This window comes from Babylonia areolata, chromosome 7, assembly GCF_041734735.1.
Source record: "Babylonia areolata isolate BAREFJ2019XMU chromosome 7, ASM4173473v1, whole genome shotgun sequence".
Taxonomy (NCBI): domain Eukaryota; kingdom Metazoa; phylum Mollusca; class Gastropoda; order Neogastropoda; family Buccinidae; genus Babylonia; species Babylonia areolata.
In genome coordinates, this window is record NC_134882.1 from 5,659,249 (window position 1) to 5,686,748 (window position 27,500).

The 27,500-nt window shown below is 44.3% G+C and overlaps 1 protein-coding gene and 6 non-coding genes across 10 annotated transcripts in view; all 7 read left to right on the forward strand.

The window, feature by feature from the left end:
* Positions 1-8,448: 8,448 nt before the first annotated feature.
* Trnal-aag (transfer RNA leucine (anticodon AAG)) lies at positions 8,449-8,530 on the forward strand. The gene has a single exon. It is a non-coding gene; the product is annotated as a tRNA-Leu (tRNA).
* Positions 8,531-9,387: 857 nt separating this feature from the next.
* Trnal-aag (transfer RNA leucine (anticodon AAG)) lies at positions 9,388-9,469 on the forward strand. The gene has a single exon. It is a non-coding gene; the product is annotated as a tRNA-Leu (tRNA).
* A 919-nt stretch (positions 9,470-10,388) lies between these two features.
* Trnal-aag (transfer RNA leucine (anticodon AAG)) lies at positions 10,389-10,471 on the forward strand. The gene has a single exon. It is a non-coding gene; the product is annotated as a tRNA-Leu (tRNA).
* A 1,112-nt stretch (positions 10,472-11,583) lies between these two features.
* Trnal-aag (transfer RNA leucine (anticodon AAG)) lies at positions 11,584-11,665 on the forward strand. The gene has a single exon. It is a non-coding gene; the product is annotated as a tRNA-Leu (tRNA).
* Positions 11,666-12,795: 1,130 nt separating this feature from the next.
* On the forward strand, positions 12,796-12,877 carry Trnal-aag (transfer RNA leucine (anticodon AAG)). Its single transcript has one exon. It is a non-coding gene; the product is annotated as a tRNA-Leu (tRNA).
* A 1,075-nt stretch (positions 12,878-13,952) lies between these two features.
* On the forward strand, positions 13,953-14,034 carry Trnal-aag (transfer RNA leucine (anticodon AAG)). The gene has a single exon. It is a non-coding gene; the product is annotated as a tRNA-Leu (tRNA).
* Positions 14,035-15,141: 1,107 nt separating this feature from the next.
* Positions 15,142-27,500, forward strand: part of LOC143283684 (uncharacterized) — a 154,507-nt gene continuing 142,148 nt past the window's right edge. For all 4 annotated transcript variants that reach the window (XM_076589909.1, XM_076589914.1, XM_076589911.1 and 1 more), the window contains exon 1: positions 15,142-15,351. In XM_076589909.1, coding sequence (XP_076446024.1) covers positions 15,283-15,351 — 69 coding nt within the window. In that variant the 5' untranslated portion in view covers positions 15,142-15,282. The remainder of the gene's footprint in view (positions 15,352-27,500) is intronic.

Consider the following 27,500-nt stretch of genomic DNA (forward strand, 5'->3'; position numbering starts at 1 on the left):
TATAGTGCACGGAAACATAGTTACTGGGGGGAAAAAACATACAAAGAGAGAGAGGGGGGCCGGGGGGGGGGGGGGGGGGGGGGGGGGAGGGAGAGGGCGTGGGGGCGGCGGGAGAGACAGAAAGGGGGTGGTATGAAGGAGGGGGGAGAGGAGACACAGAAGAGTGAGAGAGAAGAGGGGAGAGAGAGGGGGGAGGGGGGGGGGGAGGTATAGGGGAAGGAGAGGAGGGGGAAAGAGAGAGGGGTGGTGGTGGTGGTGGTGGTATGGGGGAAGGAGGGGGGGAGGAGAGAGAGGGCGTGGTATAGGGGAAGTAGGAGAGAGAGAGTGAGGAGGGGAGAGAGAGACAGAGAGAGGGGGAAGAGGGGGAGAGAGAGACAGAGAGAGAGAGAGGGGGGGGAATGAGGGGAGAGAGACACAGAGAGAGAGAGTGGGGAAGAGGGGAGAGAGAGACAGAGAGAGAGAGAGAGAGTGGGGAGGACGGGAGAGAGATACAGAGAGAGGGGGAAGAGGGGAGAGAGAGACAGAGAGAGAGAGAGAGAGAGTGGGGAGGAGGGGAGAGAGATACAGAGAGAGGGGGAAGAGGGGAGAGAGAGACAGAGAGAGAGAGAGTGGGGAGGAGGGGAGAGAGATACAGAGAGAGGGGGAAGAGAGGAGAGAGAGACAGAGAGAGAGAGAGTGGGGAGGAGGGGAGAGAGATACAGAGAGAGGGGGAAGAGGGGAGAGAGAGACAGAGAGAGAGAGAGGGGGAAGAGGGGGAGAGAGAGACAGAGAGAGAGAGAGGGGGAAGAGGGGAGAGAGAGACAGAGAGAGAGAGAGGGGGAAGAGGGAGAGAGAGACAGAGAGAGAGAGAGGGGGGAAGAGGGGAGAGAGAGACAGAGAGAGAGAGGGGGGGAAGAGGGGAGAGAGAGACAGAGAGAGAGAGAGGGGGAAGAGGGGAGAGAGAGACAGAGAGAGAGAGAGGGGGAAGAGGGGAGAGAGAGACAGAGAGAGAGAGAGGGGGAAGAGGGGAGAGAGAGACAGAGAGAGAGAGGGGGGGAAGAGGGGAGAGAGAGAGAGAGAGAGAGGGGGAAGAGGGGAGAGAGAGACAGAGAGAGAGAGGGGGGGAAGAGGGGAGAGAGAGACAGAGAGAGAGAGAGGGGGAAGAGGGGAGAGAGAGACAGAGAGAGAGAGGGGGAAGAGGGGAGAGAGAGACAGAGAGAGAGAGGGGGGAAGAGGGGAGAGAGATACAGAGAGAGAGTGGGGAGGAGGAGAGAGAGAGACAGAGAGAGAGAGGGGGGGGGTTTGGGAGAAGAGGGGAGAGAGAGACAGAGAGAGAGGGGGGGAAGAGGGGAGAGAGATACAGAGAGAGGGGGAAGAGGGGAGAGAGATACAGAGAGAGAGAGTGGGGAGGAGGGGAGAGAGAGGACAGAGAGGGGGTGGTTTGGGGGAAGGAGGGGAAAGAGAGACACAGAGAGAGAGGGGGGAAGAGGGGAGAGAGAGACAGAGAGAGAGGGGGGGAAGAGGGGAGAGAGATACAGAGAGAGAGTGGGGAGGAGGAGAGAGAGAGACAGAGAGAGAGAGGGGGGGGTTTGGGAGAAGAGGGGAGAGAGAGACAGAGAGAGGGGGAAGAGGGGAGAGAGATACAGAGAGAGAGGGGGGGAAGAGGGGAGAGAGAGACAGAGAGAGAGAGAGGGGGGAAGAGGGGAGAGAGAGACAGAGAGAGAGAGAGGGGGAAGAGGGGAGAGAGAGACAGAGAGAGAGAGGGGGGGAAGAGGGGAGAGAGAGACAGAGAGAGAGAGAGGGGGAAGAGGGGAGAGAGAGACAGAGAGAGAGAGAGGGGGAAGAGGGGAGAGAGAGACAGAGAGAGAGAGAGGGGGAAGAGGGGAGAGAGATACAGAGAGAGAGTGGGGAGGAGGAGAGAGAGAGACAGAGAGAGAGAGGGGGGGGGTTGGGAGAAGAGGGGAGAGAGAGACAGAGAGAGAGGGGGGGAAGAGGGGAGAGAGATACAGAGAGAGGGGGAAGAGGGGAGAGAGATACAGAGAGAGAGAGTGGGGAGGAGGGGAGAGAGAGACAGAGAGGGGGTGGTTTGGGGGAAGGAGGGGAAAGAGAGACACAGAGAGAGAGGGGGGAAGAGGGGAGAGAGAGACAGAGAGAGAGGGGGGGAAGAGGGGAGAGAGATACAGAGAGAGAGTGGGGAGGAGGAGAGAGAGAGACAGAGAGAGAGAGGGGGGGGGGTTTGGGAGAAGAGGGGAGAGAGAGACAGAGAGAGAGGGGGAAGAGGGGAGAGAGATACAGAGAGAGAGAGTGGGGAGGAGGGGAGAGAGAGACAGAGAGGGGGTGGTTTGGGGGAAGGAGGGGAAAGAGAGACACAGAGAGAGAGGGGGGAAGAGGAGAGAGAGAGGGGGGGGGGGTATGGGGAAAGGAGAGGAGGTGGAGACAGAGAGAGAGAGGTGTGTAAGAGTAAGGAAGAGAGAGGGAGGAGGGGGAGGAGGGGAAAGAGAGAGAGGGGGGGAAGGGGGGGGGAGAGAGAGAGAGTGGGAGAGGAAGGGGAGGAGAGTGAAGGTGTGTGGGCGTGGTGTGGTTGTGGGAGTGGCGGGGGGGGGGGGGGGGGGAGGGGGTGTGATTAGGGAAGGGATGAAGTGTGTGTGTGTGTGTGTGTGTGTGTGTGTGTGTGTGTCTGTGTGCCTGTGTGCCTTTCGTTTGTTTGATCTGTGTGCGCCAACTGAAGTGGAACAAGTAAAAAAAAAGTTGTGTGGTGATTATAACGTGTGGAAACATTTTCAGCAGATGTGGTGCAACGTATGGATCATACCGCGCACTTTGACACCTTGAAACTGAAGCTGAAACTGAAATGTGGAAATGACTTTCATTTTCTTTTTTTTGCTTTTTTTCTTCACACACACACACACACACACACACACACACACACACACACACACACCACACACACACACACACACACCACACACACACACACACACACACACACACACACACACACACACACATACACACACACACACACACAGTAGCAGCAGTAGTAGTAAATGTCACATAAAACATGTCATACTTCATACGTCACTTTTCACATTACATCATTCATCCTTTAAGGGGGGTGGGGCCAGGGGGAGGGGTTGGGAGGTCTGCAGACCTAATGATACAAATTTATATAAACTTTGAACCAGAGAGACAGAAACTTCCAGAGAGATCCAAGGGAACAATTTGAAACCAGTCAACCATTCAGTCAACCAGTCAGTCTGTCACTCCATCCATCCATCCATCCATCCAATCCATCCACTCTGCATACACGGTATCACCTGGCACTGGTTACCATTCACGTGTATTGAAGGGTGGGTTGGGGAGGGGTGGGGGAAGGTTTAGGGTGAGGTGGAAGGCGGTGGGGGCGGGGGGACGGGGGCGTGGGGGGTGGGGGGGGTGGGAGGGGGTGGGGGCGTTGTGCTGTGTTGTGTTAATCTTTGTCGCAACAGATTTCGCTTTGGAAAATTCGGGCTTCTCTCCTCAAGGTGAACTGGTCGCTGCAGTGCAGTGCCACCCTTTTTTTTCTGTTTTCAATTTCCTTTTTTTTTTTTTTTTTTTTTTCTTTTTTTTTTTTTTTTTTTTGGTTATCCTCTCATACTGGTTATTTATTTATCTATTTATTTTAATTAATTCTAGAATCAATGTACACAGAAAGAATTATAAGTAGGGGAGGGAGGAGATGTTTTGGAAAGATGTAGGCTTTCAGAGCAGCCTGACGTGAAACAGCTGATGGTATATTTTTGACGATGCGAAAGTAGGGAGCTACTTCCAAGTGTACTATATTGACATAAGTTTACATTTGGGCCAACAGCAAAGTGAGAGCTGTATAATCAATGGTTTCTCCAGTCAATGGGAAACCATTTACGGCTTAGTCTTTTGTGAAGGACTATGACTCTCAAACTAGGAGGCAAAATTGCACTGGCTCTTAGTGCTGCAGCCTTGTGGGCTAGTTGGCCTTTGGGAACCATCCCCAACGCCGACTGTCCTAAAACCCTCTTGGCCGAGAGAGTGTGGATGTACTTGGGCAAGACACTCTCCACTATAATCAAATTCTAGCCCAAATAGTCGGAACAGCAGTTGCCTCCTCTGTTGTTCTGATGGTCATAGTCGGACACGACTGACTATCATATATATATACATATGTTCCAGAGACAGAAAGAGCGGCAGCCGATTGTGGAGTGTTTTAATATATATATATATATATATATATATATATATATATATATATATATATATATATATATATATATATATATATATATTCCCCCCCCCCCCCCCGACTCAAAAATAGGGTGGATCACGAAATGGGATGCAGAGGTGAAGGCAGCTACAGAGATAGGACACGGCAGTTTTTGTGTATACATTCATGACATGGAGTAGCTGATACTGACTGAGATTGTGCACTTCATTCTATGCGAGACGCGGAGCCAGTGGAGAAATTACATGAGAGAAGTGACGTGTGTGTTGGGATAATTCCAGCGGCAGCTTTGAAGCACTGCAAGCGAACCAGACATGAGAGGTACGGTTGTCAAGACGACTGAGATAGTTTCAGTTTCAAGCATGCGGACTTAACTCTATGCGCCACATCACATCTGTTTTACCAAAAGATAAAATGAAATGAACACCACCACCACCACCCACCACCCCCCAAAAAACACACAAAAAAGCAAACAAAAAAACCCGCAGTGGTCTAGCCTTGTTCAGATTCAGAAGCACAGAGTTTAGATGTCTTGCGTCAGTTGACAAAATAATGTGTTTCCGACTAGAACTGATGCCCTGTAAGTTAAAAGTTGCAGGACTGGCATGTCTGACTGATAACTGTTTGCGTGTACAGTGTGTTGTCAAGAACAACACCGAGGTTTTGATCGAATCAGTAGAGAGAGATAGTTGTTGTTTGGTGAGTGCACTGGTTCAGTTTTGTCAGCATCTGATTGTAATTCATCGTGAGTCATGTCCAGTTCTGAATGTCCAGGAAGCAGTCTGATGTTTCTGTAGTAGAGTGCCATCGTGATCTGTGTAATCCTAACAGGATGACTGGAAGTAGGGGTATTATTCACAAAGTCTGTCATCTCAACAAGGCTGGTTCAAATACGACTTGTGGTAGCTGCGATTATGCCGCTAATATTAGACTCTCTCTCTGTCTCTCTCTCTCTCTCTCTGTCTGTGTCTGTCTGTCTGTCTGTCTATCTGTATCTGTCTTTCTCTCTCTCTCTCTCTCTGTAGTGGAGTGATGGCCTAGAGGTAACACGTCCGCCTAGGAAGCGCGAGAATCTGAGCACGCTGGTTCGAATCACGGCTCAGCCGCCGATATTTTCTCCCCCTCCACTAGACCTTGAGTGGTGGTCTGGACGCTAGTCATTCGGATGAGACGATAAACCCAGGTACCGTGTGCAGCATGCACTTAGCGTACGTAAAAGAACCCACGGCAACAAAAGGGTTGTTCCTGGCAAAATTCTGTCGAAAAGTCCACTTCTATAGGAAAAACAAATAAAACTGCACGCAGGAAAAAAAAAAAAAAAAAAAAAAAAATGGGTGGCACTCTCCCTGGGGAGAGCAGCCCGAATTTCACACAGACAAATCGTTGTGATAAAAAGAAATACAAATACAAATACAAATCTCTTTCTCTTTCTGACTCTTTCTCTTGTTTTCTCTCTCTCTCTCTCTCTCTCTCTCTCTCTCTCTCTCTCTCTCTCTCTCTCTCTCTCTTAACGTTTGCTTTTGCTTTAACTTGAAGTTTAAGGAGAGGGGGGGGAGAAGAACTGTATAGAGACAGTGGATCAACATTTTGTGAAGTTAAATGGGCTAGCAAGTTGTGCTTTTCTTGACTCTCTCTCTCTCTCTCTTTTCCTTCTTCTGTCTCTATCACAAACACACACACACACACACACACACACACACACACACACACAAAACACAAGATGTTGAAAAAAACAACAACTGACTTTGTAAACACACTTGAGTCAAAGACGTGGGGAAAAAAATTAATGGTGCTGCTGAGAGGTGATAACATTTGCACAGACTCAATGTTTGGTTTACTAACTCTCGCCTTGGAGGCTGTATGTATACAAACATACACAAACACACGTACCTTCATTCACACATACTACTCCCTGTGTGTGTGTGTGTGTGTGTGTGTGTGTGTGTGTGTGTGTGTGTGTGTGTGTGTGTGTGTGTGTGTGTGTGTGTGTGTGTGTGTGTGTGTGTGTGTGTGTGTGTTGTTGTTGTTGTTGTTGTTTTCTTTTTGATCAGTTTTTGTCTCTTTTGTCTCTCTAGACTGTGTCTGTGTGTCTCTGTCTCTGTCTCTCTCTTTGTCTCTGTCTGTCTGTCTGTCTCTGTTCGTGTAAGCGGACGTGCGTACCCCTAAATACATGTCTGTATCTTTCTATCTGTTTGCTCACTCATCAGTCATCAACACTGTCCTTCAGTCTGTTCGTTTGTCTGTCTCCCCACTCACCCTCTCCTCCGAAAACGGTGTTGTGGCTGCCTATATGGGTAAACTCGGCTTAAATAACAGACTTGACATAAGTTTACATTTGGGCCAACAGCAAAGTGAGAGCTGTATAATCAATGGTTTCTCCAGTCAATGGGAAATCATTTACAGCTTAGTCTTTTGTGAAGGATTATGACTCTCAAACTAGGAGGCAAAATTGCACTGGCTCTTAGTGCTGCAGCCTTGTGGGCTGGTTGGCCTTTGGGAACCATCCCAACGCCGACTGTCCTGAAACCCACTTGGCCGAGAGAGTGTGGATGTAACTTGGGTAAGACACTCTCTACTATAATCAAATTCTAGCCCAAATAGTCGGAACAGCAGTTGCCTCCTCTGCTGTTCTGATGGTCATAGTCGGACACGACTGACTATCATAATATGATATATATATATATATATATATATATATATATATATATATATATATATATATATATATATATGGGCAAGGTAGGGGTAAAAACGGTTATAGTACACGTTAAAGCCTAGTCGTGTACTCTGCGAATGGGCGGTGACGTGGAAATTACCGCCCAAGTTCGAAGAAGAAGGAGAAGCAGTTTGTCTGTCTGTCTGTCTGTCTGTCTGTCTGTCTGTTCTTCCTGCTCCATCCTCCCACCCACCTCTTTCCGGACCTCCGGGTCTCTGTCTGTCTGTCTCTCTTTCTCGGTCTCTCTTTCTCCACCCTCCCTTAATTCTCTCTATATTCCTACCTTTCTTTCCTCCGCCCTCTCTCTCTCTCTCATGTAGCAGTAATGGCATATTTAAAAAAAAACAACAACAACAACAACAACAAAAACCCAACAACCCTGCTCTCCTCTTTTTCTTTCTTTTTTTTTTCCATCCTCAGCATAAAGATGGACCGAAATAGTTTCGGTAATCAGTCCGCTGGTAGCAATCCCCTCCCTACCCCACCAACCCCCCAAGCTGGGCCCGTATCAGCATTTCCTGTTTTGGCAGGGCACGTGATAAACGTGGACTTTGCTTGGCGTGAGTGCCTTCCTATACTTCAACCCCTCTCAAGTCTCGTGTCTTGTCTTGTCTTGTCTTGTGCTGTATACGGTTCATGTTGTTAAAAGGGTTGTGTTTGTTGGTTGGTTGGTTGTGTTGGTTGTGTTGGTTGGTTCAGGGCTGCCTGGTTGTTTATTTATTCGATAATGATAGACTTTGATTGTCTTGCTCATGTCAGTCCTATTGCTTATGCGTAGTACGGTTCATGTTGTCCGCAATAGGTTGCCGGCGTTGACTGGTTGGTAGCCGGGTTGGTAGGTTGGCTGGTTGGTTGGTGGGTTGTTTCTATTTATTTATTTATGTATTCATCTGTTTGATAACGGTAGACTTTGCTTGCCTTCCTTCAGTTCGTTTGAGTGCTTATGCATGCGCTTCGTGTTGAAAGGTTGTATTGGTGAGTTGGTTGGTTGGTTGGTTATTAATTAATTAATTAATCTATTTGTGTATTTATTCATTTCATTGTTTATCACTTCAGTTATAGCAGACTTTGCTTGCATTCATTCAGTCCTCAGTCTTGCTTGTGTGTGCAGTGTACGCCTCGCAAAAAAAACAAAGTGACATGTGGTGTGAGACTGAACTCAATAAAACATTGTTAGCCTGGACTGTTTAGGACAATGACAGAAAAGAAGACAATCCTGGACATTATTATTATTATTATTATTATTATTTAATAATTATTTTTATTATTTTTGTTTGTTCATTTTTTGTATTATCATCATCATTGTTGTTATTGCTGTTATTATTGTTGTTATTATTATGATTATCAAGATTATTGTTATATCAGTGTATTTATTTCGGTTTTGGTTTTTACGGGATTGTTTTATGGTACAGGTAATGGGAAAGTATCCATTACTAGTATTTAAAACAGTTCGAACGAGTTGCGTACCTTAGCTGCTTAACAATGACACTCATAGCTTGAATACTGTGCTTCAACCGGTAGCGTGGCCGAGCGGTCTAAGGCGCTGGTTTAAGGCACCAGTCTCTTCGGAGGCGTGGGTTCGAATCCCACCGCTGCCATGTTTTTTTTCGTTTGTTTAAAAAAGAAAAATCTTATTTTCTCATCTTTTTTCCCCACCCGACCTCCCCACTTTTCTGCTGGATATGTGCTCATGGTGCATGTATTCATGTACTATTTTCATCTCCCTTGCATTATTTAGGATCTCCGAGTGTATTGTATGAGATTCGCTGATCTGTCTATTGGAGACTGTTTCATCTCCCCCCTCTGGCCCCAGTTGTTTGTTGTTGTTTTTGTTTGTTTGTTTTTTTGGTTTTTTTTGGTTTTTAGTTTTTGTTTTGTTTTGTTTTTTGTTGTTGTTGTTTTGTTTGTTTCTGTTTGAGCTATATCTTATGCTGTGTTTTCATCCTAATTTTAATCTTTTTTCTTTTTTTTTTTTTAGGCAGCTATAGTGACGGAGAAAGGGGACTGTGTATTTTATTTTGTTACACCAGGTCATTGTTACTGCTATGCTCCAACTAACCCCTCAGTTCCCAGTTCAGGCTCAACTAGTCACATACAGAGCCGTATTGTAAATCTATGTTGTGATCTGTGCATTTGTCTATGGAGTATTGCTTTCGTTATTCCTATTGCATTGTATCAGACTGATGATTGCATCTGACCTTTTATTTTATTTTATTCCCCCCCCATTTGTATTATCCCCCTTTTGTTTCTTCTTTTTAAATTATCTTGGCTCTTCCTCTGTGGCCGTCATCCTGTTATTGTCATGTTTCCTTGTTTCTCCATGACTCAAAAGAGATAATGGGAATGAACAAACTCTGAAACTCTGAACTTCGAGGCTGTGACCCACTGACTTCTCTCGTTGTGAAAGCAGTTGGCGCATAACGATGACTGTGTCAGACTGCAGACATAGTAACACGGTAGCGTGGCCGAGCGGTCTAAGGCGCTGGTTTAAGGCACCAGTCTCTTCGGAGGCGTGGGTTCGAATCCCACCGCTGCCATTTTTTTTTTTTCGTTAAAAAAAAACTTTTCTTGAATTAAGAGGGGAAAAAAATGTCTATTACTCCATCGTGATTTTTTTTTTCTCGTCTTTTTTCCCCACCCGACCTCCCCACTTTTCTGCTGGATGTGTCATGGTGCATGTATTCATTTTCTATTTTCATCTCCCTTGCATTTAGGATCTCCGAGTGTATTGTATGAGATTCGCTGATCTATCTATTGGAGACTGTTTCGTCTTCCCCCTCTGGCCCCCGTTTTTTTTTTCTTTCTTTTTTTTCTCTTCTTTTTGTGTGTGTGTGTGTGTGTGTGTGTGTGTGTGTGTGTGTGTGTGTGTGTGTGTGTGTGTGTGTTTTGTTGTTGTTTTGTTTTTAATTTTTGTTTGAGCTATATCTTATGCTGTGTTTTCATCCTAATTTTAACCTTTAAATATTTTTTTTTTAGGCAGCTATAGTGACGGAGAAAGGGGACTGTGTATTTTATTTTGTTACATCATGTCATTGTTATTGCTATGCTCCAACTAACCCCTCAGTTCCCAGTTCAGGCTCAACTAGTCACATACAGAACCGTATTGTAAATCTAAGTTGTGATCTGTGCATTTGTCTATGGAGTATTGCTTTCGCTATTCCTATTGCATTGTATCAGACTGATGATTGCATCTGGCCTTTTATTTATTTATTTCATTTTTTCCCCCATTTGTATTATCCCCCTTTTGTTTCTTCTTTTTAAATTATCTTGGCTCTTCCTCTGTGGCCGTCATCCTGTTATTGTCATGTTTCCTTGTTTCTCCATGACTCAAAAGAGATAATGGGAATGAACAAACTCTGAAACTCTGAACTTCGAGGCTGTGACCCACTGACTTCTCTCGTTGTGAAAGCAGTTGGCGCATAACGATGACTGTGTCAGACTGCAGACATAGTAACAGGGTAGCGTGGCCGAGCGGTCTAAGGCGCTGGTTTAAGGCACCAGTCTCTTCGGAGGCGTGGGTTCGAATCCCACCGCTCCCAAATTTTTTTGTTATTTTTGTTAATGATTATTTATTTTAAAAAAGAAAGAAAAAAAAAACCCCAAAAAAACCTCATTGACAAATACATATTCTTACGCAATATCTTACGCTTATCTATCTATTGGAGACTGTTTCATCTTCCCCCTCTGCCCCTCGTAATTCCCCCCCGCCCCCTTTTTTTTGTTTTTTTGTTTTGTTTGAGCTATACCTTATGCAGTGTTTTCATCCTAATTTTAAACTTAAAAAAAAATTAGGCAGCTATAGTGAGGGAGAAAGGAGACTGTGTTGGGGGACGGACTGGAGGGAAAGGGGGTGTTACGTTACTTGATTATATTTTTTTCACAGTCGCAGAGATTGGGAAACACTGAGCATCACGAAGTTATGTTCTGAGTATGTGTGTGTTGTACACAAGTCCCCTGAACGTTGCTCATTTTGTGTTTTTGTTTTATTTTAATTACCTTGCCTTCTAAGTATATTCTATTTCCTTTTTTGTCAGTGTACTGTTTTCACCCAACCACTGCACCCATGCAGACACACACACACACACACACACACACACACACACACACACACACACACACACACACACACACACACACACACACTGACACACAGTGTGACACATTTCTATATTGGGTCAGTGGTGAATGGGGCCAGACTACCTGTTAAGATATTATCCCAATGATAGTTGAGCACCTCGCTCCCAGGTAATTGAAATTAATAATTTTAGTCAAGCAAGTGTCATGCTTTCTTTTAAGTAATCATTTTTCTTCTTCACAAAATACATCGAAAATGTAATTATCGTTTCGTCAAGATAAACTCAAATCTGTCTGTCTGTCACTCTCACCCTTTCATCATTTTAGTGTGCCATCGCTCGCACGCACACACTTACCGCACGCACTGGCCCACACCAGGATGAAGAAAACGGACATCACCGTCGCGACTGCTGTTTTAAGGGAAAATACTCTGTCATTCTTCGATTGGGGCTTTAGGTCGAGTTATGTACCGTGTCGTTATCAACTCGGGTCTGAAGCTGTGACCCACTGACTTCTCTCGTTGTGAAAGCAGTTGGCGTATAACAATGACTGTGTCAGACTGCAGACATAGTAACAGGGTAGCGTGGCCGAGCGGTCTAAGGCGCTGGTTTAAGGCACCAGTCTCTTCGGAGGCGTGGGTTCGAATCCCACCGCTGCCAAATTTTTTTGGTTATTTTTGTTAATGATTACTTTTGAAAAACAACAACAACAACAACAACAAAAACAAAAAAACAAAAAAAACAAAATAACAAAAAAACCAACAACTCATTGATAAATACATATTCTTACGCAATATCTTACGCTTATCTATCTATTGGAGACTGTTTCATCTTCCCCCTCTGCCCCCTCGTACCTCCCCCCCCTCCCCCTTTTTTTTGTTTTTTTGTTTGTTTTTTTTTTTTTGTTTGAGCTATACCTTATGCGCTGTTTTCATCCTAATTTTAAACTTAAATTTTTTTTTTTTTAGGCAGCTATAGTGAGGGAGAAAGGGGACTGTGTTGGGGGACGGACTGAAGGGAAAGGGTTGTTACGTTACTTGATTATATTTTTTTCACAGTCGCAGAGATTGGGAAACACTGAGCATCACGAAGTTATGTTCTGAGTGTGTGTGTGTTGTACACAAGTCCCCTGAACGTTGCTCATTTTGTGTTTTTGTTTTATTTTAATTACCTTGCCTTCTACGTATATTCTATTTCCTTTTTTTGTCAGTGTACTGTTTTCACCCAACCACTGCACCCATGCAGACACACGCACACACACACACACACACACACACACACACACTGACACACAGTGTGACACATTTCTATATTGGGTCAGTGGTGAATGGGGCCAGACTACCTGTTAAGATATTATCCCAATGATAGTTGAGCACCTCGCTCCCAGGTAATTGAAATTAATAATTTTAGTCAAGCAAGTGTCATGCTTTCTTTTAAGTAATTTTTCTTCTTCACAAAATACATCGAAAATGTAATTATCGTTTCGTCAAGATAAACTCAAATCTGTCTGTCTGTCACTCTCACCCTTTCATCATTTTAGTGTGCCATCGCTCGCACGCACACACTTATCGCACGCACTGGCCCACTTCAGGATGAAGAAAACGGACATCACCGTCGCGACTGCTGTTTTAAGGGAAAATACTCTGTCATTCTTCGATTGGGGCTTTAGGTCGAGTTATGTACCGTGTCGTTATCAACTCGGGTCTGAGGCTGTGACCCACTGACTTCTCTCGTTGTGAAAGTAGTTGGCGTGTAACAATGACTGTGTCAGACTTCAAACATAGTAACAGGGTAGCGTGGCCGAGCGGTCTAAGGCGCTGGTTTAAGGCACCAGTCTCTTCGGAGGCGTGGGTTCGAATCCCACCGCTGCCAAATCTTTTGTTATTTTTGTTAATGATTATATATATATATATATATATATATATATATATATATAATTTTAAAAAGAAAAAAACCCAAAAAAAACCCTCATTGACAAATACATATTCTTACGCAATCCAGAGAAACAAAACAAAAAACAAAACAACAAAAACAACAACAACAACAAAACACGAACACGGAACATCGACAGTTTATTACACACACGCATAACCCCCGGCAGTTTCGCGCGCGCCGGCACATGACAAACTGACGCACGCTCAACACACACACACACACACACACACAATGAAAAAGACAAATCATAACTCATGCACAGACAATTAATATAGCATTATTCAGAAGCACATGGTCCAAAAGAATCAGAAACAAGATAAAATTAAAGTAATTAATTTTGAAAATGACATAAAGTAAAATGAAATACGATAAAAGGTGCACACAGCATGCGCTCCACTAATATAAAATCCGATTTCTTCATATGTTGTCGAGTGGAAAGTAGTCGCTGATTCCGAATCGGACGGACCAAATAGGACGAATTTATCCTTTCGACACTGACAAATCGGTCACATCTTGACGAGCAGTGCCACTCAGTGTGTCGCCCAAAATCAGTGCCACTGGCGACGTGACAATTATGGCAGGTCTCGTTCCCAAAACTGTTGCAAAAAACGAAATTTGTCGCCGACATGAATTTGTCTCCAGTGACGATTTGTGCTGACCTGTTACTGCACTGAACTGATCCATACACTTGCAGGGGGGCTTATTCTCAAAAGCTCGAATTTTGCAACACTGTGTATGTTTGTGTTTTCCACACCCACACCCCTCGCGTGTACAGAGAAATAAGAAAGTAACATCACAACTTGAGCAACAGCTAAAGGGAAGATACTCTGTCATTCTTTGTTTTCGCTTTGAATTTGAGTTATGTACCTTGACATCCCCCCCCCCCCCCCCCCCCCCCCCCCCCCCCCCCCCCCCCTCTCACCTCGCCCTCCCTCTCCCCGTACTGAACACTGATAAGCGTGCAACTGGTTGGCCCATACTTTCTGATAGACGGATGTGACAGTTGCAACACGGTAGCGTGGCCGAGCGGTCTAAGGCGCTGGTTTAAGGCACCAGTCTCTTCGGAGGCGTGGGTTCGAATCCCACCGCTGCCAATATTTTTGGTTTTTAAAATTCGACCACCTCCGCCGATCGAGTGTCTGCTTTAAAAAATCGACTGATTACAGTCCATGAAAACGGTGGAACACACACACACACACCCACACACACACACAATTTGTGTGTCTTATCGTGCTTGATTTTTCATGTTATACTTTTCGCTGCCTTTTTTCTTCTTTTTTTTCTGAGGGCAGATTAAAAAAAAACCAACAAACAAACACACACACACACACACACACACACACACACACACACACACACACACACACACACACACCAAAACAAAAACAGCTGTACAAGCTCTGTTATTCCTTTACCCTCAGTGAAGATCATTTTGACTTGACTTCACACACACACACACACACACACACACACACACACACACACACACACACACACACACACACACACACACACGATGAGCACTGACGTCAGTGCGCGTGCGCGTACAAAGAGACGCTCAGGCAGCGATATATGTATAATATATATCTCTATATATATCAGTCATACACACAGTTATGATTATCACTTATGTCAATCAGTGTTAGAACACTGCTCGTTGTTCAGCTAAACGGAGTGCCTTCTGGATCGAAACTGTTAGAAAAAGAGGAACTGACAAAAAAAGAAAAAAAAAGAAAGAAAAAAAAAGGAGACTTTATAGCAATAGCTTGGGAAAGAGCAGATTTACGTGTAAGAATAGACAAAACTGTTGACATATCTACACATTTCTATGTATATACATACCAATCATATACATCTGGCTAAAAATATATATTTGTGTACAATCTATGAATATAAGAAATGTCAATAGTGGTGAATAGAACATTCAAAAAATACATACACACAGTGTGTGTGTGTGTGTGTGTGTGTGTGTGTGTGAGCCCGCGCGCGGACGAATGTGTGCGACTTGCAAACTCAGCGTGCAAGCTGAAGGTTCACGAAAATCCGCAGGTTTCTGTGTTCTTGGCAAGCATCGCGAAAGAGTAAACTTCTCTGCTGCGCAGCTATCCAATCCTTCCACCCCTCTCTATCTAACAATGGACTGCTCTAGCTTCCTGAGCCAATCGATTCCGTGAGTTTCCTGTGGACACAGGTTCAGCCAAAATGTCGTCTGCTCCGTCAGACGCGGAGAGACATCTCAGCCCTGCAAAATGAAAACATTTCGTGTTGTCTGACTAAAGGAGTTTCGATTGAAGAGAATTTCGTATGACATTTGTACCGAAGTTTCGATTGTGCATAATTTCATGTTGTTGGACTTTAGTGAAGAAGTTTCGATTGATCAGGAAAGTGTGCTGTCAACACAAATCAAAATGGTGAGTGATTTCTTGTTTTTGGAATTTCATGCACGTTTACTGTCTTGTTTGGCCAAATTGTAGCATAAATACAATTTCGGTGCAAGTTGAATTCAGATGCACTGCAATAATCAGATTTCGCTTGGTCTGCTTTGCACGACTTTGCCTCCAGTTCAGACGATAGCCGTGGTGTTTCACAACTGAAATTCTCGCCGATTAATTAAAGGAGTGAATGATACGGTGGAATGGGTTAGGCCAATCCAATTCGTGTGTGTGTGTGTGTGTGTGTGTGTGTGTGTGTGTTCAGTTATTTGCCCTTTTAGATTTCATTTCATTACGAGTGGACTTAATGCATTAATTATGTTTATAATATCGATGCTTACAAGTCAAAGACTAGATTTAGATCTATAGAAGTTTTCGTGGAAATCTAGATCTATGATTTGCTACCACTCCATGGAGAAGGGCAGTATGACAGCAATGCTGCAGGTCCTCCAGTTCCAGTGCCTGAAAGACAGACGTCGATGAAGCTTCAGGCTGACCTTCTTCAGTCAGATTGAGCACTGCCACCAGATAGCTTTTTAAAGCCACATAAAACAAGCATCATGTACAGCCTAGATGCTACAGGGACTGTATCACACAAAACATCATCGAACGCTCAGCAACAAAAAAACAGCAGATGGTATCACCATCAAACACTGAACAGTATAAGAACTCCTTCACTAGAACAACAGTGGAGTGGAGTCTGACGATATCAAGTCGGCTGGGTTCAGGCAGACGGCCCAGAGCCAACATCACTGGTCCTAATCCTATGCGCAACCACTCCCCTTTCCATCCCCGTTACAGTTATAGTCAGTCCTTGGCTTCAGCAACACACCCAGACCCAGAGAGAGAGAGAGAGAGAGAGAGAGAGAGAGAGAGAGAGCATTGTGTCACAGTATCTTAAATCGTAGCACACAGACCATCGAGGAGGGGTTAAAGGGGGAAGTCCTGTTCAGAGAGGGGGCCCTTGGCCTTGGAACTGGGACCTCTCGCCTTCTTTCTGCATATATCTGTCTGTGTGGCGATTGACTGCCTACCGGTCTGTCTGGCTGTCTGTCAGTACAATAAGTTTCTGAATATCAGTGTTTGAAATAAACCAATGCCTGTATAAAAGCGTCTTTGTTTATTTGTTTGATGAGCTTTTATTTATCATATCATGAGTACAATGCCTGTGATGATTTCCTGTGATAAACCGGTCTCTACAATCAGTCAAGGCAAGGCAATGTAATTACTAGACTCTTACTGTTTGTAGGTCCCCTTTTTTCAGACCTTCGATCATTCTTAATCTCTGTATGACTGCCATCGATCAAGTCAAACCCATAGAGGTTTTATGATGTTTGTGCTGTTTTCACTTTTCGTGGTGTTCACTGATACTTTGATTGTGAGTGCACAGTGTGCTGTTGTGGAAGGGGGTGCAGTGGAGAAGTGGGGATTGAAGGAGGGTTTTTGTATGGATACCATATCTACATGTGGCCTATGTAAGTGCGTGTAGGATATGATCCATAGGCTGTGTGCAGACAGGAATCTGTTTCTTTTTTTTTTTATTGCCATGTTTTGTCCGGTGATTTCGTGCAACTTATCCACAATATTTTCCCCTCAGGCAGAAATGTTCACAACAATGCGTGGAAGTTCACGCCGCCAGTCACACTAAAAAGTGGAGTGAAAGAAATATGAACACAGTTTCTTTTTTTAAATGTAACCTCGTTGAACCTTTGTTTCGACTTTCTTACCCCCCTGCCATACTGCTCCCTACACTCACCTCGCTAAACAAAAACAAAAGAAAAAACAACAACAAAAAACAAACATGCCCAGAGCTTCAAATTGGTGGGGAAAACCATGAGCCACATGACACCCATGGTAGCTGAAAGTGAGGGGCAATTGAACAAGATCAGACGGCATGCACCATGAGGAGACCTAACGCGTCTGTCAGAAGCCCAGCCTTCTCTCAAATGTTCAGTCTTGTACATGTATGCACATAGTGCTGCGTGCTTTAGGAGACTGTTCTATAAAGCGTTGTTAATGTGTCCTGGCATCGAACTGCACTCGATGCAATAATGCCCCCCATCCCCCGCGTCTCTTCCTTCTCCTTGTTGTTGAATGAACGGGAGACAGCCCAACCGAAAAGCCATGTCAGCCAAAAGCCATGACGTCCATAGTGGTCTGATGAACAGAGCACCAGCCCTGCCCATGAAGCGAGAAAGGCCAGTGTAGAGCGCCGCTTAAGCCCGGATTGTCTTCCTGGATTCCCTGATCTCCAGACACGCAACCATACCCACGCACGCACATTATTATGTACGGACACACACACACACACACACACACACACACACACACACACACACACACACACACACTCCCAGACGAAACACGAGCGCGCACAACTATTCGTTTCTTTGTCTGTCTCCCAAGGTCTCTCTGTCTTTGACTCTGCATCTCTCTGTCCCCCGTTCTCTCACTCTCTCTCTTCCTGTCTGCCTCTCTCCCTCCCTGTCTCCTTTCTCTCTCTCCTCTCTCTTATTCCCCCTCTCTCTCTTTCCCCCCTCTCTCTTCCCCCTTCTCTCTCTCTGTCTCTCTCTTTCTGTCACCCCCCCCCTTTCTCTCCATCCTGCCTATCTGTCTTTGTCTCTCCCTGCCCTTCCCTCCTTCACCAGAGAAGGTTTGAAAAACACTACAACCCAGGTCCCTAACGATGCACGTTTCAACCATTTTGGTTTTCAGAAAAAGTAAAGGTACTGAGCGCCGAAATATTCGTAACAAGAACACAAGGAATGGTGATGATGATGATATGATGATGATAGCCAGAGCGAGCAAGGCATTGGGTGGGGTGGGAGTGGGGGAGGGGGGGAGGTGTTGTTACTAAATTATTCTCGTTTCAGAAATATCCACCCACCCGCCATCCCCGAGAAAAAAAAAAGGAAGAAAAAAAAAGAAAAAAAAAGAAGACCTGACTGAGCAGAAGACCCATGCTCACCAGATTTCATGATGTTTAAAAACATTCATTCATTCATCCATTCGTTTATATATTTGCTTGTGTGTCTATTTATTTATCTGTTTATTTATTTATTTATCTTTAGTTAGAACTGAAGTAAAATGGCAGATGTGATTGAGAGAGAGACAGACAGACAGACAGACAGACAGCAGACCAGATAAAGAAGACAGCGGTTTGGATGGGGTACAGTTTTATGTTTTGTTTTTTGTTTTGTTGGGAAGGTGTGTTTTGTCAGTGTGCTCATCACTGGGCTTCTGATGGTGGCTACATGGAGTCTTTGCTGGTTGAGATGCCAAGAGGAGCCGCCCACACGTGGGGGAGAGATGATGGGGATCAGGTTGCTGTTTTGGGGAAAACAAGGCGTTTCCTGGCTTGCCCTTTCCTCCTCTCTCTTTCTCCCTGTGTTTCCCATTGTTGTGCTAAGAATGCCTTTCATGAGGGGCTTAATATTTGCCGCTTGCTGTCTGGTTTCACGCTGACTTTGCTGAGATTATACTCTTCGGTCTTTGTTGCTGAAAGAAGCGGGAAGGAATCGTGTGAGGAGGGTGGTGATGGGGAAGGGGATGTGTGTGTGTGTGTGTGTGGGGGGGGGGGGGGGTGCTAGGGTGGGGGTTGGGCGGGTAGGTGCGCGCGCGCGTGTGCGTTTGCGTGTGTGTGTGTGTGTGTGTGTGTGTGTGTGTGTGTGTGTGTGTGAGTGCATATGTTCATGTGTGCGTGATGGGGAGACGTAAAGGGAAGAACGAGATGCATAGTTCACATCTGATATATTTATGCAGACTTGAGACCCCAGATCAAACAGAAAATTCAAAGCATCATTTGAGCTGGAGTGGTGTAATCACTGGGTAAACGGATAACGGTGTCTGATGTGAAAGGTAACTTGCCCTGTAATATCAGCGAGCAGGTGGAAAATTATATTCTCTGCCCGAGATTCTGCCATGTATACCTGTTGTGAATGAATGAACGAATGAATGAATACAGATTATAATTTTTTTTATGAAGGTGATAGAGTCAACAAACAGTGGTTTAATTTTCCCTATTCATCTAGAAAAAAAAAGATAGAAGGAAAGAAAGAATGAAAGAAAAAAAATCCAAACAGTGTTTAGATTGCAATCTATGGGCAGGTGGATCACGTGGGTGGCCTTTTAGGTTTGGGACAACGTGGCGGCGCTTGTGCGCTATACTTTGTTTCATGTTGTGATTGTGCCAGCAACGCAACCAGGTCCGACAGATTCAGACACTTGCAGTGTTCTTCAGGAAATTTCAGCAACAACTGAATCTCAAAGGACGCACCCACGGCGAGAATGGCCCTTGACTGTGTATAATTCCTGTTTTCCAGCTGGAACCCATAGTCCCTCAACTCTCTTTACGCATATACGACTCAGTTACGAGGACGATAAAAAAGAAAGAAAGAAAAAAGAAGAAGAAAAAAACGAAATCCCTCAGATTTTGATTGTGCCTGTAGTAGGGTTCGATCTATGCCCTCTTAGTCCACGGCCAGTCAGTGATGCTTATCCACATTGAGAGGCTTGTTACTGATTAATTGATTAATTTATTGATTTTTTTTCATTTTAGGGGTTAAGAGGTTTATTTTCAGTAGTATTCATTTAGAATCCTTGGGCGCTTCATCGTCTTGACTCTATAAATGGGCGGTGTATTTTAGTTTTATATTTTAGCGCCTAGGAAATGCGACTTGTCTGCACGTAGTATTTAGATGTACATGCCCTTTTTTGTTAAACAGTTTCAAAGGTATCATGGAGGTATTATATTTAACAATGTGATTGTATTTAGATTCTATGTGATTGTATTTAGATTCTCTCTCTCTCTCTCTCTCTCTCTCTCTCTCTCTCTCTCTCTCACACACACACACACACACACACACATATATGCACACACAGATATATATATATATATATATATATATGTGTGTGTGTGTGTGTGTGTGTGTGTGTGTGTGTATCTATATATATATATATATATATGCATATCATCCAGTTGGCTTAGGTGCTGTGATGCAGTGTTTTTGTGCCTGATTTTCTCTTCCAGAAAAGCTCTACTGGATTATGGGGTTTGTTGCGGTTTATTTTCGACATTGGTGATAGGTGTGGTAAAGGGGTGGATTGGGAGAATTGGGGTGTGGGAGGGTCAGAAATGGGCGGGGTACCAGCATGTCGCTGCGTCACAGCTTGCATGGAAACTCACCACCGGTTTATGCAGAGGGGGATAACTCTTCGCGGTTCTGTTGAAAACGGCGAGGAGTTGTGTCCATTTAAGGTAAACCCGCCTTTCTACCGAACCCAATTGCTGGTTTAATTTGCCATGCAGGCACTACGTTTCATAGAACGTTGAGAAAGCAGTTTTGATAACTTAAGCATTGCATCCTTTTCTTAATGTTTGCCTTTGCGTAAACTTGAAGTTTAAGGAGAGGGAGGAGAAGAACTGTATGGAGGCAGTGGATCAACATTTTGTGAAGTTAAATGGGCTAGTTGTGCTTTTCTTGACTCTCTCTCTCTCTCTCTCTCTGTGTGTGTGTGTGTGTGTGTGTGTGTGTGTGTGTGTGTGTGTGTGTGTGTGTGTGTGTGTGTGTGTGAGAGAGAGAGAGAGAGAGAGAGAGAGAGAGAGAGAGAGGATGCGTAGGAGTCCGCAATGATATTTTTGCTTGAAAAAACATTGTCTTGTCTTGATACAGATTAGTTGAAATTCCGTAAACAATAATCCATAATTTCAACCAGTTTGTTGAAATGTTGGAAGGTAAAAAAGTGAAATAATATGTGCTTATTATAACACACACATGCGCGCGCGCTCACAAACACACACACACACACACACACACACACCACACACACAGAGGTGAAAGAATTGTATGTGGATCCACAGCTGAGAGTACAGCTTCCTGTTTACTTATTCTGCCTCCCCTATCCAGTCGCCCAGCCATTCAAAAGTCTCATTGATTGATTGATTAATCAGTCAGTGGACAGTGGACAAATTACCGTCTCGAGACTTTTCTCTGTTATATCCTCAGCACTGAGCCTGTTAAAACATACAGTTCAGTCCCTGTTCCCATTATTCGCTAAGATTACTTTATTTCCTGTGCATGTGATTGCTTTTTCATACTGTAGATTTAATTAACCATTTATTAGTATTTGTTATTTATTCGTCTGTTCACTAATCTGTTCTGTCATTCCGTAAATATTTCTTGCAAAATATGTTCGATTTGTATGACGCCCTCATGTCAGGGATTTCCTACTTCCCGTTCCATTCCAACCTTCCGCTCTCAGCAGCTGTCTCCACGGGAACACTGACAGTCCTCATGCCCATCTCCCGCATAACGCAACAGCTCATGACGGCCGAACATCCTATATCACATGGCAAAACTTTTCTGTGCTCGCTCCTGACGGCTTGCTTGCTTTTTTTTTTTTTTTTTTTTTTACCTCAGTGGCGGGAGATGCATAATGCAGGATTGATTTCCTATCCAAACGGCCTTATGCTCTGACATCTCATGCATAATTCCATCCAGTTTGGATGGCGAGATGGACACATCAGGGGGGATAATATTGTAGAGTGCCAAGCTATCATGGCTAGCAGCCATTGCGAGCATTTATCGATCGGTGTGGACACTGATGCTGTTATGGAATGTGCCTTTTTTTCTTTTAAAAAGTGTTATTGGCTGATTTTTTTGTGTCGACCTCTGAGACAGCTTTTGTGACGTAAATACATTGAACAGTAATGGAGGGAATGAGAGATGATTAATCACAGGCATGAGGGCACTCACACGTTCACCTTCACGTTCACGCCCATGAGCACACACACACACACACACACACACACACACACACACACACACACACACACACACACACACACACACACACACACACACACACAGAGAGAGAGAGAGAGAGAGAGAGAGAGAGAGAGAGAGAGAGAGAGGATACGTTATTAATTGAACTGCACCACTGCCTCCCCAAAAATATGCAGATATTTCAAATCCACATTACATCCTTGTCTGTTGCGAATGCATTCTCATCAAATTTAAGTCAACCAGTCAGCTAGTTTATTGATTAGATAATTAAGCACGTTTTCGGTTTTTAAATCGTTTACAGTCCGTTATTCATTTTGACACAGATAACTTTAATTTTCTGTAACCTCACGAGACTGTCAGTTTTCCCATCTGATCATCCATATTACTTGGCGATTTCTTATTTCGTTATTTATTTATTTATCGAAAAATCCACTTTGTTCATTCTTCGGCCTCATGTCTGCCTCCGCCCCTTCTGCCACTTCCATACCAACTGTCCCCATGGCAACCTAATCACGGTGTCCATCTCCCATATGATGAGCACCGCTGATGGCAGACAACCATTACATGGGAAAGCTTCTTGATGTACCCTGCTGACAGCTTTTTTTTTTCCCTCCCAGTGGCCGGCTATGCACATTGCAGGATTGATTTTCTATCCAAAATGGCCCTGTGCTCATGCATTATTCCATCCTGTTTTCACAACGTACGGACATAAGCAGGGGAGGGAGTGAGGAAAGGCGCAATAATACTTACGTACAGTGTCAAGCTGCAGGAGGAGCATGTACAAGCATTTCCCGATCAGCGTTCCTTCCACTCCCCTCTCCCCAACTCCCCTGAATCATGGGACGGAGATCCATTGTGTTGAATATGTGTGTTTTCTTTCTTTCTTTCTTTCTCTCTCTCTCTCTCTCTCTCCTTGTTTAGCTGTTTCAGAATGTCTGCCTCTCCTCTTTGGGGATGCTGGAGGCTCTTTCAGTGTACATAGTGTGAATGCCAACCTTCTGGAAAAACTGTGCTAGAAATGTCCTATTTTCTGCCTCTCTCTTTATTTCTGGATTTTCCTTCTTTTTTGTCGTCCCTTCCTTTCTTATTTTCTGCCTTTCTGGTTCTCTTTTTCTTGGAAGTCTTGATTCTTGTTGCCTCTTTGTGGGTTTGATGACTGGGCACTCCCTATTATTATTACATTTTTTGCTCTTTTATGTTCCAAAGACGTGTAAGGTGCCCATATTTTTTTTAGTTTTTATGCCTGTTATTCATATATATTACTTTTGTTTATTACATTTTTTTTTTATCAGGTTAGTTTTTTTTAATCCTCTGATGAACGATGGACTGAATGGTCAAAGTCAGAGGCATGTACTCGGTCTGTGTGCATGATTATGACTGTAACTGTGGCTGATGCTCTTTTGCATTTTTTTTTCAGATCCAACGGGACAAATAGCTTTTCAGCCCTGATATGGCTCTTTGTGGTCAGCTGGGCTATAAACAAACAAATCACGAAAGATAAATGCCTGCCTCTGAGGAGTGTTTCGTTCTTGACGTAAAAGTATTGATCAGAGAGAGAGAGAGAGGGGGGGTGGGGGGGGGGTTTGGGGGGGTGGGGGTTGGGGGGGCACAGAGAGACGGAGAGAGACAAGAGAAAGGGTGGGTGTTAAAGGATAATAAGTCAATTATCCCAACACAGGTACGAGGGACCCCCTCTCCTCTTCTGCCGCCCCACAACCCCCACATTCTCAGGAGGCAGCATTGTTTACTGAAGTGCATGGCGCTACTTCACTAATAATTCATTCATTCATTCACTCGATTTGCATGACGCCTACATGTTGGCTTTCCATCCCACTCCATTTTTTTCATTCACACTGTTAGTCCCACAGCGACATGATCCTGATAATCATCTCCTGTGTGTCACGTAGAATGACACGTTACACAGGAGCAACAGGGATCCGTTCAGGCAGTTATTGATCAAATGTTTTTTCGATCGATTCCACCCCCCTCCCCGCTCCACCCCCCTACCCCCATCAAATATGGTATGGTGTTGTTCCAGAATGTGTTTTGTTGTTGTTTGTTTGTTTCTTTGGTCGCCAAATTTTTGTTGCTTAGATCTTTTGAAATGTCTAATCACTGGCATCAATTGTCATTTGAATAGACTGATCAGAGGAGGATGTGGGAGGGGGAGTGGGGGTGGGGGGTGGGGAGAGATAAGAGCTGACAAGGGAAACGTGTAGTCCATTGACTACACGGTTGTCTGTTGACAAATTAGTCCATTGATTGCACGGAGGTCTGTTGACATGGTAGTGCATTGATTACACGGTGATCTGTTTACACGGTAGTCCATTGACTAAACTGTGGTCTGTTGACACGGTAGTCCATTACCTACACAGTTAGCATGACAGTCCATTGACTACACGGTGGTCTGTTGACACAGCAGTCTATTCACTACACGATGGTCTGCTGACACGGTAGAGTGTGGTCTTATGACACAATGACAAATCCCGCTCAGACATCCTTTCAAGGAGACACCGCGAAGTTTGGACACGACACTCGCGCACGAACGGGTACCACCATCCTCCCTGTTCCTCCCAACACCTCCTCCTCACGCCCCCTTTTTTCCGCCCCCTCTCTCTCTCCGTCTTGCCTTGACCGTTGACGGTTCATTAAACGGGTAACCTTCCTCACCTCAAATTCAACCCACGGAAGGCATACCTCTAAGCATTGTAATCGCCGGTCCGGGTGTGTGACCCCCTGTAGTTTGTGTGGGTATACCGGCTGTCCCTCCCCCCTCCATCGTGGGAAGAAAGCAAACAGTGGGAAAACTCTCCCATCTTTTCTCGCCACAATCCTGCTGTTTGGTAATCTGTCTGTCGAGTGTGTGTGTGTGTGTGTGTGTGTGTGTGTGTGTGTGTGATCTTGGAGTTGTTCATATTCGCCTTCTTCTTCCTCTGCCCTTTCGCTCACAGGCCTCTCCCTTTCCCTTCTTTCATTGTTATTATTATTTTTTTTTTGTCTTGCTCATCTTACACCCTTACACCCCATGGCTTCTTAGCTTTTCTTACTGGAGGAAGGATCTTGGTAGTCAGCAAATTTTTGTGTGGTGTAAGCATGGATATATTTCAGAATGTCTTGTTTTTTTTTCTCTCGTCTGTGATGTGAACATATAGCGAGATGAGAAGGTAGGTAAAAATCGCTCCCCAAGTTTCATATATGTGTGTTGTTCTGTCCAGCTGTATTGACCACTGTGTTTTTCTGAAATAGAGATTGTGTTTTTATTTGTATGACGTTGTTGTTGTTGCGTTGTTGTTTTGTTTTGTGTGTGTGTGTGTGTGTGTGTGTGTGTGTGTGTGTGTGCGTGCGTGCGTGCGTGCGTGCGTGCGTGCTTGTGTGTGTGTGTGTGTGTGTGTGTGTATGCAAACAGTATTAAGGGCTTCTCAATGGCTTTCAATGTAGAACAGATGGGAGATTTTTGCTGCATTTTCATTAATCCGTTTGTTGATGTAGTTTGCATTCCAGTTTTTTTTTCCGGTTTCAGTTGTTTTAAACAGTTGTCTCAGGTAATGTTCCTTACTGGCATGTGCGCGGACCCAATCACTCTCTCTGTTAGTCAAAAGGTCTTAGCTATCATTTATTGTGTGTATTCTGAAAACATCACGTTTCCTGCTTTGAGCATCTCTCTGCTCTTTCTTCCTATAAAGACACGCCAGAAACATGAGCGTACATGTTTTCGCATCCATGAGCACTTTGCTTATTGCCAGCAAACAAACAAACAAAAAAACCCAACAGCAACAACAAAAACAAACAAACAAAAAAACCCAACAACAAACAAACAGAAACAACAACAACAACAACAACAACAACAACAACACACACACACACACACACACACACACACACACACACACACACACACACACACACACACAAACACACATACACACACGCATACCAGAAAACAATCAATCAGTCAAACAATTTGTTTTCAGTAGGGGCTTAGAAACAACAACAACAACAGCAGCAGCAGCAACAACAAGAACAACAACAACAACACACACACACACACACACACACACACACACACACACACACACACACACACACACACACACACACACACACACACACACACACACACCACACACATACCAGAAAACAATCAATCAATCAAACAATTTGCTTTCAGTAGGGGCTTGAAGAAAGCTCTAATTACCTATTTTTGTTCTTCTCTCACATGGCAGACAACATATTTGAACAGCCGAGTTGACCGACGAGGGAACTACTCTTGAGACGCGTTTCCTGTTTGCTTGCGATTTAAGGGTGTGGGTGTGGGTGTGTTGGTGTGTGTGCGTGCGTGCGTGTGTGTATTTGAGAGAGAGGGCGGAGTGGGAGAGTGGTGAGATGTGTATGCTTGCAAAGAATCAAAGCAAACTACATTGAACGAGAACAGGAAGTAAAAGGTTTAGATATCATATCTTCTGCGAGATACCTGGATGAATGGTTTCATCGTGCAATCAGCTTCACCGGTTTGACTTATTGCAAATGTCTACGTGATGGGTGAGGGTTTTAAATTTTCATTTTCTGTTTCTTTCTCCCTCTCTCTCTGAATGACTTTTTGATAGTAGTTATGGATTGTGAATATGGGCCAAGGTGCAGCTAATTCTATTTCTTTACAAAAGGAAACATTGCTGCAGGAATTCTTATAGCACGATCAAAATGACATGAGAGCAAATGGATGTTGATACAAAAACCTAATAAAATACACCCGTATACATGTGTCTGTACATGGTTAAGGGTTTATACTTGTGTGTTGTACGTGCAGTTCTGCTAGTCTATTTGTTCTAACTCAGTACAACAGTTAAGAGAGAAAGCCACATCTGGTGAAGACAATTAAGAGTAGTATCCAGGACCATGATGAGAGAGAGAGACAGACAGACAGACAGACAGGTCGGGGGCAGAGAGAAATGAAGAGGGCCAAAGCGCCGTTACGTAGTTTTGAAATACAGCTTATAAGTAATCACTGACATTGATTTTATTTGACATATTTTATATCTCACACACACACACACACACACACACACACACACACACACACACACACACACCGGTGTGCACGCTCGCACGTGTACATGCAAGTGACTTTGATACGAGCACGTGCATGCGCTTCCTGTCAATTATTGTTGTTAAACTACTACTACTACTAATACTACTAGCAATGATAATAATGATAATCATAAAGATAACGATGATGATGAAGATGATGATGATGACTGTCGTGATGACGATGATGATAATGATGCTGACGGGATTACTAAAAGGAAAATAACAAGGGACTTCATGCGAAAAACCCAGCACGATTTA